General features: G+C 32.7%; 2 protein-coding genes across 4 annotated transcripts; both read right to left on the minus strand.

The window, feature by feature from the left end:
• Positions 1–839: 839 nt before the first annotated feature.
• Positions 840–5648, minus strand: LOC107888682 (protein translocase subunit SecA). 3 transcript variants are annotated; one of them, XM_041081705.1, is made up of 5 exons: positions 5329–5648; positions 5026–5174; positions 4658–4819; positions 2001–2116; positions 840–1172 (listed from the first exon to the last, which is right to left on the minus strand). In XM_041081705.1, exons 1-5 carry the CDS (start codon positions 5546–5548, stop codon positions 1151–1153), a joined length of 669 nt encoding a protein of 222 aa, XP_040937639.1. In that variant the 5' UTR covers positions 5549–5648; the 3' UTR covers positions 840–1150. The 3 variants fall into 3 exon arrangements, with proteins under 3 accessions (XP_040937639.1, XP_040937641.1, XP_040937640.1); XM_041081707.1 differs by lacking the exons at positions 840–1172; positions 2001–2116 and adding an exon at positions 2127–4097 and having other exon boundaries at positions 5329–5637; XM_041081706.1 differs by lacking the exons at positions 840–1172; positions 2001–2116; positions 5026–5174 and adding an exon at positions 2127–4097 and having other exon boundaries at positions 5329–5467.
• A 2177-nt stretch (positions 5649–7825) lies between these two features.
• LOC107888672 (uncharacterized) lies at positions 7826–9799 on the minus strand. Its single transcript, XM_016812844.2, has 2 exons — positions 9326–9799; positions 7826–8870 (listed from the first exon to the last, which is right to left on the minus strand). The coding sequence occupies exons 1-2, from the start codon at positions 9667–9669 to the stop codon at positions 8216–8218; spliced, it is 999 nt and encodes a 332-aa protein (XP_016668333.1). The 5' UTR covers positions 9670–9799; the 3' UTR covers positions 7826–8215.
• Between the last annotated feature and the right edge of the window lie 479 nt (positions 9800–10278).

Genomic DNA, 10278 nt, shown 5'->3' on the forward strand with positions numbered 1-10278 from the left:
AAAACTATACATAAAATATGATTTAATGTGCAATTATATACATAAAATTTTGATTTGATCCAATTCTTGTAAATTATTAACAAAAATATTGATATAACATCATTTTATATTTATATGTTGCATACATAAATAATTATATTTATCCAATATAAAAATAAATTAATGTATTCATTTAAATGTGTAAGATTAAATTAAAATTAAAATTTTAAGAATACATTTGAACCACAATTAGAGTTTCACGTATATAATTTTACTAAATTATAGTTCATGTATACAATTACACATCCAATCAAAGTTAATGTATAATTTTAAATTTTACCCCAAAGGTTTAGTGTACTTTTTGACATGGACTTGACAATTAAGTTTATTTTAGTACTTGTATATTTTTTGTCCACTTTAATAATTAAACTTGACAATTAAGTACATTTTAATACTTAAACTTGAAAAATATAAAATTTTAATGAAGTAACACATGCCACATCATTAAATCTGGACTGAATCTAAATTCATAGTCAAAATAGACCTCCTTGTAAAGTTAGATACTAAAGTAGACCCCAACAACATGTAAGTATCAAAACGAAACTAGCTGACAAAGCGAAACTTCGTATGAAAGAAGATAAACAAATTGTGCTACTTGAAGGGAACATCACCGGCACTAGAAAAATATACCGTGGTTGAGGACATAAAATCTCGAGCACTGCGTCCAGGTTATGAGCTACTCACAGCAACACAGATCGCTGGGTTATTGCAGCCTCGAAGTTTAGGCTTATATTTAGTTTCCCTTAACTCTACTTGCAATGATGTTATTTCTTTATAAAACTAGCTTGATCAGGTAACAATAAAATAAAATAAATATATTAATATTTCAAAAACAGTGAAAGAAACAACCCAACCGAGCATGAATAAGCAAACAAAAAATTCAAACTTCGATCCGGCCAAGCCTATGGACACATTTGAACACCTGTCCCTATGCAAAATCTTTCTACGAAGGCAAAGTTATCCAACTGAGAACATTAACTTCCAAGCAATTCGTAGAATAATGTCATCAGCAACTGCATGGAGACGCTTTATATCAGTTCATTGAGGATTTGTGCAAAGCTAAGCCCAAGATTAGTGTATGGTTCACTTCTCATCCCTTTTCTCTTTGAATCTACGGATCCTTGCCACAGCACCTTCTCATAACAAAAAGAATCAGAAAGTACACATGTTAATAAGATTTAAGAACAAGTTGTGAGAATTTATACAAAGTATTCCAGAATCTGGATGGTGAGTGTTGCATTCAAATATGATACACATATGAGTTCAGCTAAGATAAAAAATAAGTGTATCTCAGGGAAGGTTTGAGTATAGTCCTGGTGGAGGATAAAATGATTGTCGGATTCGTAGATACAGTGATATGGAGACTTAATGGAGGATACTAACTTCAGAAGATGGAGGACAAGACAAATATGGTACAGGTTAGGGTAGAATCCATCAAAAAAGACATTGCTCAGGCTGATCTTACTATATATGATCATAATTTGAGCATAAGGAAGAATATGATTAATATGATGCTGAAACTTCCTACTCCGTTGTTGCTATAGTCAGCTAGGCCTTATATCATTGTTGAGTAAGAAAAAAGCTAGACAAATTTCATACTTAAAGCCTGATCTCTGATAGGAAAGAACACTTAACAATGTCTGCTTTGAAAGAAATTGTGAACATGAGCCTCTTGACTGGAAGAGAAGAAAGGCTGCGGAGGAGAAGACAACTTAACTGGGAAAAGGCAAATTTACATATCTAGAGAGCAAAAGTGAACATCCAAAAGGTTTTAGAAATTCATCTTCCAATGAAATATAGTTTGCTTGAAAACAGCTAGGTAAGGTTCAAAATAGCAGCAGAAAATATACATAAATTATATAATTCTGATTTAAGTGACTATTCTGACAAACCCTGATTATAAAAGCCTAGCGATTAAAATTTTATAGCCCAAAAGAGAAAGAAATAGTGTGCCAAAGTACCTTTTGTATCTCTTCTTGGAACCACATGGACAAGGAGCATTACGGCTCATTTCTCCACTCTTTGCCATGTTAAACTTGGCAAGATCCAATGGTGTTGAACCCATTAGCTTTTGCACCTGCAAAAGAGAAAAAAATAAAACGAATGACATTTCCAATGGAGAAAGAGAGAGATGCATAAACTAATACTTGTCATTGATGTTTTAAACTGTGGAAGAAACATTCTGTTATGCGCCTTGGCGTAGGATCTAGTCACAAGTCTAGACAAGAAAGAATTCTTGCTTCGACCTATGGTTACTCAAAAGGCAGATTCGTCCTTGACTGAACCCCCTCTCAAAATAACGTTTCTTTTGATAGAATAATTGCTTACCTCTTTATTTCATATTGGCAGCCTTTTATAGATTGTTAATAACAAATGAAAGAGTCCTAATTGACATAAAATAGAATTCCTAACTTAGAGTTTATGAAGGAAACAAAAACCTAATATAGTAAAACTAAAACTCTTAGTAAAACCTGATATAATAAATAAATAAATAAAACTAAAAACTCCTATTGCAATTAAAGTGTCCATATCATTACTCCCCTTCTCGGAATTGAGCTTGTCCTCATGCTCAAATTCAAAATAAACTTCAGAACTTATCCAAAATCATCTATCTCATCATCATTTTGCTTGCCTTCAACATCTAGTACTTCTATCCAAAATAACCTTTTACATTTGTGTCCCATGGAATAAGACTCGTCACAATTATAACACAGCCTTTTAGCCCTTCTTTCCGCCATTTCTATCCGTGTCAATCTCTTAATAAATGGTGCAGAAGAACCTATTTTGCCGTTGTTCCCTGTTGGTTCTATTGTTTGTCCCCCTCCCTTTGCAATGTTCTGAGTTGTTGGAATGATTGAATTGCTGTCAGTGTTTTGGGAAGTTGACCAGTTTAGATTGGTTTCAGATAACATCTTGGAAGAAACTTTTTGTTTACGTTCCAAAGCTCGAGCCATATTCATCGCAACTCCAAGGTTTCCCTGTTGTTGCATCTCAATATCAATTCTAAGTTCCTCTACCAATCCAGCAGTAAAAAGGTTTATTTGTTGTCGAGGTTTAAGATCAGTAGTCTTAGCAAGTAGTGATTGAAATTAGCGTTGATATTCTTCTACCGTCCCAGTTTGTCTCAAGTTTGCAAGTTCCCCCAAGGGGTTATTACTCATAGGTGGCCCAAACCTGATATGACAACACTCTCTGAAGCGTTCCCAATCTAGATTTGCCTCCTCTTCTTCGATTTGATCAAACCATAATTGTGCCTCTCCTAAAAGATGGAATGAAGCTAGGTCGACTTTGTCTTCTTCGTTGGTCCATTGATTGCCAAAAAAATTTTCGCATCTTTTTAACCATCCTAAAGGATCTCCAACCCCATCATAAGTGGGAAATTCCATCTTAGAGTATCGTGGCACCATGGCCCCACCGTGTTGCGAATCTGAATTTCTTTTCTTGCCTCCATTGCTGCCTTGCTCTTCATTATTTTTTTCTGAATCCCCTTTCGTTGTCTTTTGAACCGAAAGAGATAACATCGCCACCTGCTCCTCTAATGCTTGTTGCTTTGTAGCCATTTGTTCCATGAATGCCTCCAGCTTGGCTATCAAAGTTTTTTCGTCACCCATGACAACTGGCTCCGATACCAAGTTGTTATGCGCCTTGGCGTAGGATCTAGTCACAGGTCTAGACGAGAAAGAATTCTTGCTTCGACCCATGGTTACTCAAAAGGCAGATTCATCCTTGACTGAACCCCCTCTCAAAATAACGTTTCATTTGATAGAATAATTGCTTACCTCTTTATTTCATATTGGCAGCCTTTTATAGACTGTTAATAACAAATGAAAGAGTCCTAATTGACATAAAATAGAATTCCTAACTTAGAGTTATGAAGGAAACAAAAACCTAATATAGTAAAACTAAAACTCTTAGTAAAACCTGATATAATAAATAAATAAATAAAACTAAAAACTCCTATTGCAATTAAAGTGTCCATATCACATTCATCCGAACTCAAATGCGAATTTCAGCAACTGAAGATGAATGAAGGCAGACATCTCAGTCTTTTAAGCAATCTGGCATTGAACCAAAAAGGAATAATGCAGATCAGCAGACCAAACATCCTTAAAAACTTCAGTGTATGAAGACAGATTTAATGCTTCAACCATCAGTAACTCTATGTTAGTTCGACTCTTTCTTTTCCTTTATGCATCCATGTTTGATGCAAGTCTCGGACCAGAACGAATATAGGGATATAATCCTCTAGAAATCCTCCAAATACATGAAAAAACTTTGACAAAAAATGAACATAACACACCTGTGTCAAACATATATATCAGACACTCAAACTATAGTCTGAATAACAAGATGTAAAATCATCATTTTGATTCAGATAATATGCATAACCAACTCCCCTACCCTCTTAGACAAATATCTTACTTATCTTTCAAATAGCTTATCCTACATTCAACGTCATATTCACCGAGCAGCAGCCAAAAGACAAAGATACATTAACTTAGAGAATTTAAGATCAGACAAATTGAGCGATAAGCATAAAGACACTAGCTCATACATTTTAATCATCCAACAAATGATCAGCAAAAACATAACTGAAAAAAACCACTGGTGAACCTACCTCAGCAAAGTTCTTTGGCATCGGTTTGCCTTCCTCTTTCAGCTGAACCATCTTCTTATGAACTTCTTTAGCCCATGTGAACTTCGCAAGAGCATTCTCAACATCTAATAAAGTACAATCACATTGTTTTGCAGCTTCTTTCTTTTGACTCAGTTGGAGATTCTAAAAAAAAAAAAAGAAGTCAAAATCTAAATCCACAATCAGCGAATTCACCCGCAGGGCTCCAACCATAAACGTAAATAAAATCAGCATCAATAACAACCAACAAATTCGCCACTCAACTGAGAACACATTTAACATAATATAATAAAGCAAAAAAAAGAAGAAAATTCATAAAAATAAATTTGAGAGGAAAACTAGAAAACAACCTCGCCGGTCGGCTCACAACCTCCAAGATACCTAACGATGGCTAATTTTTTCTCAAAAACATCCTCAAACGTAGCCTCGCTGGTTCTACCAACTATGTATTGCTTAAATTTCCCTACATTTCTAGCATTCTCCAGTTCATCGGCAAATCCTAAAGTAATAACATTAAGTAGTATTATCAAATTAATTTTAAAATTTCAAAAACAAAAATGTGAATTAATAGTAGTAAAAAAAAAGGGAACTACAACTAAATGAAACCCAGGTAAATGAGCTAAAGTGAAAGTGATGGTCAGGAGATGACTCACGGAGGAGAGTGAAGGATTCGGCACTGGTTACATGATCATCTGGAGAGGTCTTCTTGCCGGTGAAGACCTCTTTGATCGAGTCCATCCATGAGGAGTGGACAGGTGACGTGGTGAAGATCGGACATTGCTGTGATAAAATCAAGTGACGTTCGGGGTAACTGTATCCAGAAGAAATGAAGTTTCTCTTGGAAATGCTGTTTACGAATCTAGAAGAAAGCATTATCTATGGAAAAAATGGGAAGTTCTGCCAAGTTTCCCAGGTTTATCAATGAAATAGACGATATAGATGCTCTTGATCCTTTATTTTAACTCTTATAGTCGCTGAAACACTGCGTTCTGAGTAAAATAAATCTTGGATTACTTTAGTAGAGTTAGAAGTTTAATTCTTAATATATAAAAAAGTCCCTGTAAAATAATTTAATAATCAATTAAACCCTCAATCGAAAATAACATTCAGTTGAGCCCTTAATCGAATATAAGATATCAATTACGACTCAAAAAATCAATTTCTGTGTAATCCCTTGACTTCCATTAATTTCGTTACATGACATGTCAGGATTATGCCACGTAACAAAATCGGGTAATTCCCCTATTTAAAAAATCATGAAAAATCTTTAAAAAAATTTCAAGCTTTTTGAATTTTAAAAATTTTAAAAATAAATAGATTTTTCAGGATTTTAAAATTATTAAATATTTTGAAAAAACTGAAAAAATATAATTTTAAAAAAGAATTAAAGTTGTAAAAAGCCATCATTTTTTAAAAAAACAATTAAGCCATTATTTTTTTTCACTCAATTAGATACTTGAAACTTTCAAAATGCTTTAAAAGGCCCTCAAACCTTTTCAAACAAAGCAATTAAGCCCTTTTTTTTCCTTTTTTTTTTGCATTCAATTGTGTATTTCTATTTTCAAAATGCATAAAAAAAAGACTATTTTACTGTTAACTTTAACAGTTGACCATTAAAATTAATTGTCCCTAATTTTTTTAATTAAAATCATCGTGAGTCATAATCACGATGTGGCATGCGGTAAAAAATAAAAATCAATAAAAATTATTATATTTAATAAAAAATATTAAAACTTTGAAAAAATTATAAAAATTGTAAAAAAAATGTAAAATTTTATAAAAATCATAAAATACATCAAAAAATTCCTTTAAACTTTAACTTTAGCTGTTGACTGTTGAAGTTAATGACTCCCAATTTTTTTCAATTAAAGCATCACGTGTCCCAACACATCGTAACATGTGGTGAAAATGATAAAAAATAAAAATTAATAAAAGTTATAGAAAGATTAGAAAATGTTTCTTTTAGTACGATTTTTTTTAAAGGATAAGATAAAAACTTAAACTTCAAAATTTATTTTTATTTAATATAATATACATTTAAAATTTTATTTTATTAAAACTATTTATAAATTTTTACAAATATAAGAATATCTATATTGGATCTTTTTTATATTATTTATTATTAATATAATTATTCTTTTTTATAATTATTCTTTTATTTGTAAAATTTCATCAACTTTATTTTTTTCTAAATCAATTATTTATCCTAACAAAGCAATTACAATTCTTACCTTTAGAATTGATAAATTCTATAATGTTAATATTTTAAAAATCTCAAAAAATTTAAGATTCTTTGTCCAAATGTCATGGACAACGCGAATGAGCCTATAATTGATATACACATTTTAGACCATTTATGTTTCCTTTGAGTCATTTGGCCTGACAAAAATGACTTATTATTTGAAAGAAACTCAAGACTCATGTATTTGGTTCCTAGTTAAAATATATACTCTGTTAACTTATATTTTTACTAGGAAAATTATTGTAAATCCTAAAAATAAAAATATATATAGTTTAAATCTTTCAAAACTCTCATCTTATAAATAAGCACTAATCTCATTCGTTGATGTAACTTAATCTATATTGCTAAATTTGAGATAATTACTTCATTTTCGAGTTAAAAATATATATTTGAAAGTATTTTTCTTTTTAAGGCTATACAATTTGCCAAACTAAAGTTGTAACCAGTGAGACAAGTTAGAACCAAATTGTGAATGATGCTTCGATCATCCGATTCGTTTGATAACTTTCTCTCAACCATTTTGCGCAATCAATTTAGAACCAAGCCTAGTCGCTAAGGATTCACTATTCAGCCACTAGAATTGAGCTAGCATTCTCTAGTGCATTGGTCTCTCCTATTACACGTCCCAAGTGATATCGTACAAGGGTACCCAAACCTTCCTTTAAATTGATTTGATAAAAGCCCCTCGGCGCATGTTGCCAGATTCCTTGCTTTCCTAATCTCCCAACAAATCAATCCTCCCAGACTTTGTTTTTAAATTCATAATCAGGATATGCAACAATGGAGAGTGGATCTGACAATATTGACCAAATTTGGGTAAAAGGAGAATGTATTATTGAAAAAAATGACAAGAAATGGAGTCTTCATTTGTTTTTAAATAGTTATATTGGAATAAATAAACAAACTGATGAAATTGTTCAAATAATTTTTACCATAGGGAACTATGTATCAATTCACACAGCAAATTGCTTAGCAACAAATGTTCAAATTCCAACTAGCCAACCTACCACATCAATTGACAGCCATTGAAGTGCAAGAAAGCTTTAGTTTTCGAACTGTTCTATTCAGCTTGAATAACTACATTAATGTTACAGCACAAACAGATCATCTATTCAAACAAAAATCTCTTAGAGATTAAAGCCCCCCTTCACTTTCATATCCATTGATCAATGGTACAACAGCCTTAACCTTCCAAGAGAATTGTGGAATTGATCAATGAGCCCGTATGCATCATCTGTATCTTCACTTCTGGCTTCTTGAATTGCAAATAACAAGTCCCAGAAATAATATCGGACCCTCTAAGCTTTAGACCGCCTAAACTCGAACCAAATCTCATAGTGATTAAAGAGTAAACTGTCATGTGTATGCTTCCCAAGATACTCAAGCCCTAAACTCCCAAGCCTTTTTGTGCATTCATCCCCTCCCAATCGTGAACAAAATTTTATGTTATGCGAAACAAATATGCGCCCATCGTAAGGCTTCAACCTACTCACCAACCTCTCAAGTCCAACCCACACAAGCTTATCCGGCATATGAAGAAAAACAGCACTAGCATATATCAAATCATACATAACATCGGATCCAAACTTTGCAAAATCCATATCCTCCCCACGAACAATTAAAGGTCTCTTATGTAAAAGCCCTTGTGAAGGAAGCTCATACCTAAATGCAGCCATTAAGGAAAGCTCGTCCCTTTCAAGACAATGGAAATGCTCTGGTTTAAGATACCGGATAAAATGCAATCCCACACGAAGTGTTCCACAGCCGATCTCGAGTACACGGGAATTAGCCGTTAGACGGCTAGATTCAGCAAGGAACTCAAAGACATCCCGACCTCCAGCCCATGGCTCCCCATAATTACTATGGTGCTCCTCAACAAGAAGCTCACCCGGGCATGGAAGAGCAGTGTGATTGTTAGCCTCAGATCCTTCATAGTGTGAAATACCCTTAAAGCTGAACATTGCAGAAAATTTGATCACTAATTTGAAAAAACACACACACGCACACAGACACTAAAATCCAAATATAGTAATTGTTCGATTAATAGAATAAAATCATCAAATTTTTATTCACAAAATGCTAAACTAAATTTTGAACTGCTTTCGACTCCCAAAAGCAAACATTTGAGTAACAATACCTTTGTAAATAAAACAGGAACCAGAACTTAATTTCTGTAAAAATGTCGATTTTCTCATTTCTCTAATTGTTATTCATTTTGCAATCTAAACAAATAAAAATTAATTGAACTTTATTTTAAGTAAATTTACATTCACTACTGTTTCAGTTAATATCCTTTGTTAATCCATCCATGTTATCTATTTCAGCTTATTTTGAGAGAAAAAAACATAACAGACACAGCAACTGAAAATCGGAAGCTTGAAAAGAAAATGAATCAGTTCGAGATTTACTTGTTGAGATCTTCCAATTGCTGAGCCCGAGTGCGAGGATTGATCCCTTTACGAAGCACATTATCTTGCATATGTAACCCATTAGCTCGGATCTGATCTTTCACCCACTCTATATCATCTCTACTCACTGAAATTCTCCGATCCACAACTTCCTCCACCACTTTACCACCGGTTACGACGGCGGCGGTGGTGGTAAAGGTGGAATCGGGTGTCGAGGGAGGGCAAGTGCAAGGAGAAGAAGAGAGGGAAGATAAGAGGAAAAATAAGAAGATAGCGGCGGTAGAGACAGAGAGAACTAGAACTGGAATTGTTATCACTACTCCTTTTTGCGACGATGACGCCATTTGCGATTTCTCCTCCACTGACAGTTTCTGGAGATTGGAGATTTTTTTCCCCTTATTTTATTTGTTTAAAGTGGAAGACGGTTGTTGCCGAGGTCGAAGACAGTGTCGTTTTGATGGTGAAGTTAAATCGACGTCGTTTTCCCAACTCCTTTACTTTCCTTTTATTCTTCTGACAATAATCATATGGCTTAATTCATGATTTGGCCTAAAGTAAATTCATTTTTTTTTATCTAAAGTTTTTTTTCTCAATTTGATACCTAAAATATCAATCACTTCTCAATTAGGTACTTAAAATATGTGTCCATTATAAATTCGAGTCCATTTTTTACAAATATTAAAAAAATCTGATAGTTAATCACAAATAACCATGTAATGGCTTTATGTAAAAAAAATTTTATTTTATTAAATGTATACACACATTAAAATATAAAAAATAAAAATATATATATATATAAAAATTCAGAAAATTATATATAAAAATAAAATTTACAAAAAATACGATAATTGAAAAAATTAGTTGAAATTAATAATATTATTACAAAAAAATATAAAAAATTATAAAAATATAAAAATATTTTTTTAAAAAAGTTTAAAGATTTTTTTTATAAA

The sequence above is a fragment of the Gossypium hirsutum genome, chromosome A11 (genome assembly GCF_007990345.1).
Source record: "Gossypium hirsutum isolate 1008001.06 chromosome A11, Gossypium_hirsutum_v2.1, whole genome shotgun sequence".
In the NCBI taxonomy this organism is placed as follows: domain Eukaryota; kingdom Viridiplantae; phylum Streptophyta; class Magnoliopsida; order Malvales; family Malvaceae; genus Gossypium; species Gossypium hirsutum.

What these genes read in the sequence shown, in the direction of transcription:
- LOC107888682 (XM_041081705.1), bottom strand. Translation starts at nt 5,548, where the DNA reads ATGCTTTCTTCTAGATTCGTAAACAGCATTTCCAAGAGAAACTTCATT. An exon ending in CGAATCCTTCACTCTCCTCC is followed by an intron (nt 5,175 to 5,328) that starts GTGAGTCATCTC and finishes TTATTACTTTAG; the next exon opens with GATTTGCCGATGAACTGGAG. An exon ending in TGCCAAAGAACTTTGCTGAG is followed by an intron (nt 2,117 to 4,657) that starts GTAGGTTCACCA and finishes TCTCTTTTGCAG; the next exon opens with GTGCAAAAGCTAATGGGTTC.
- LOC107888672 (XM_016812844.2), bottom strand. Translation starts at nt 9,669, where the DNA reads ATGGCGTCATCGTCGCAAAAAGGAGTAGTGATAACAATTCCAGTTCTA. An exon ending in CAATTGGAAGATCTCAACAA is followed by an intron (nt 8,871 to 9,325) that starts GTAAATCTCGAA and finishes TGCAATGTTCAG; the next exon opens with CTTTAAGGGTATTTCACACT.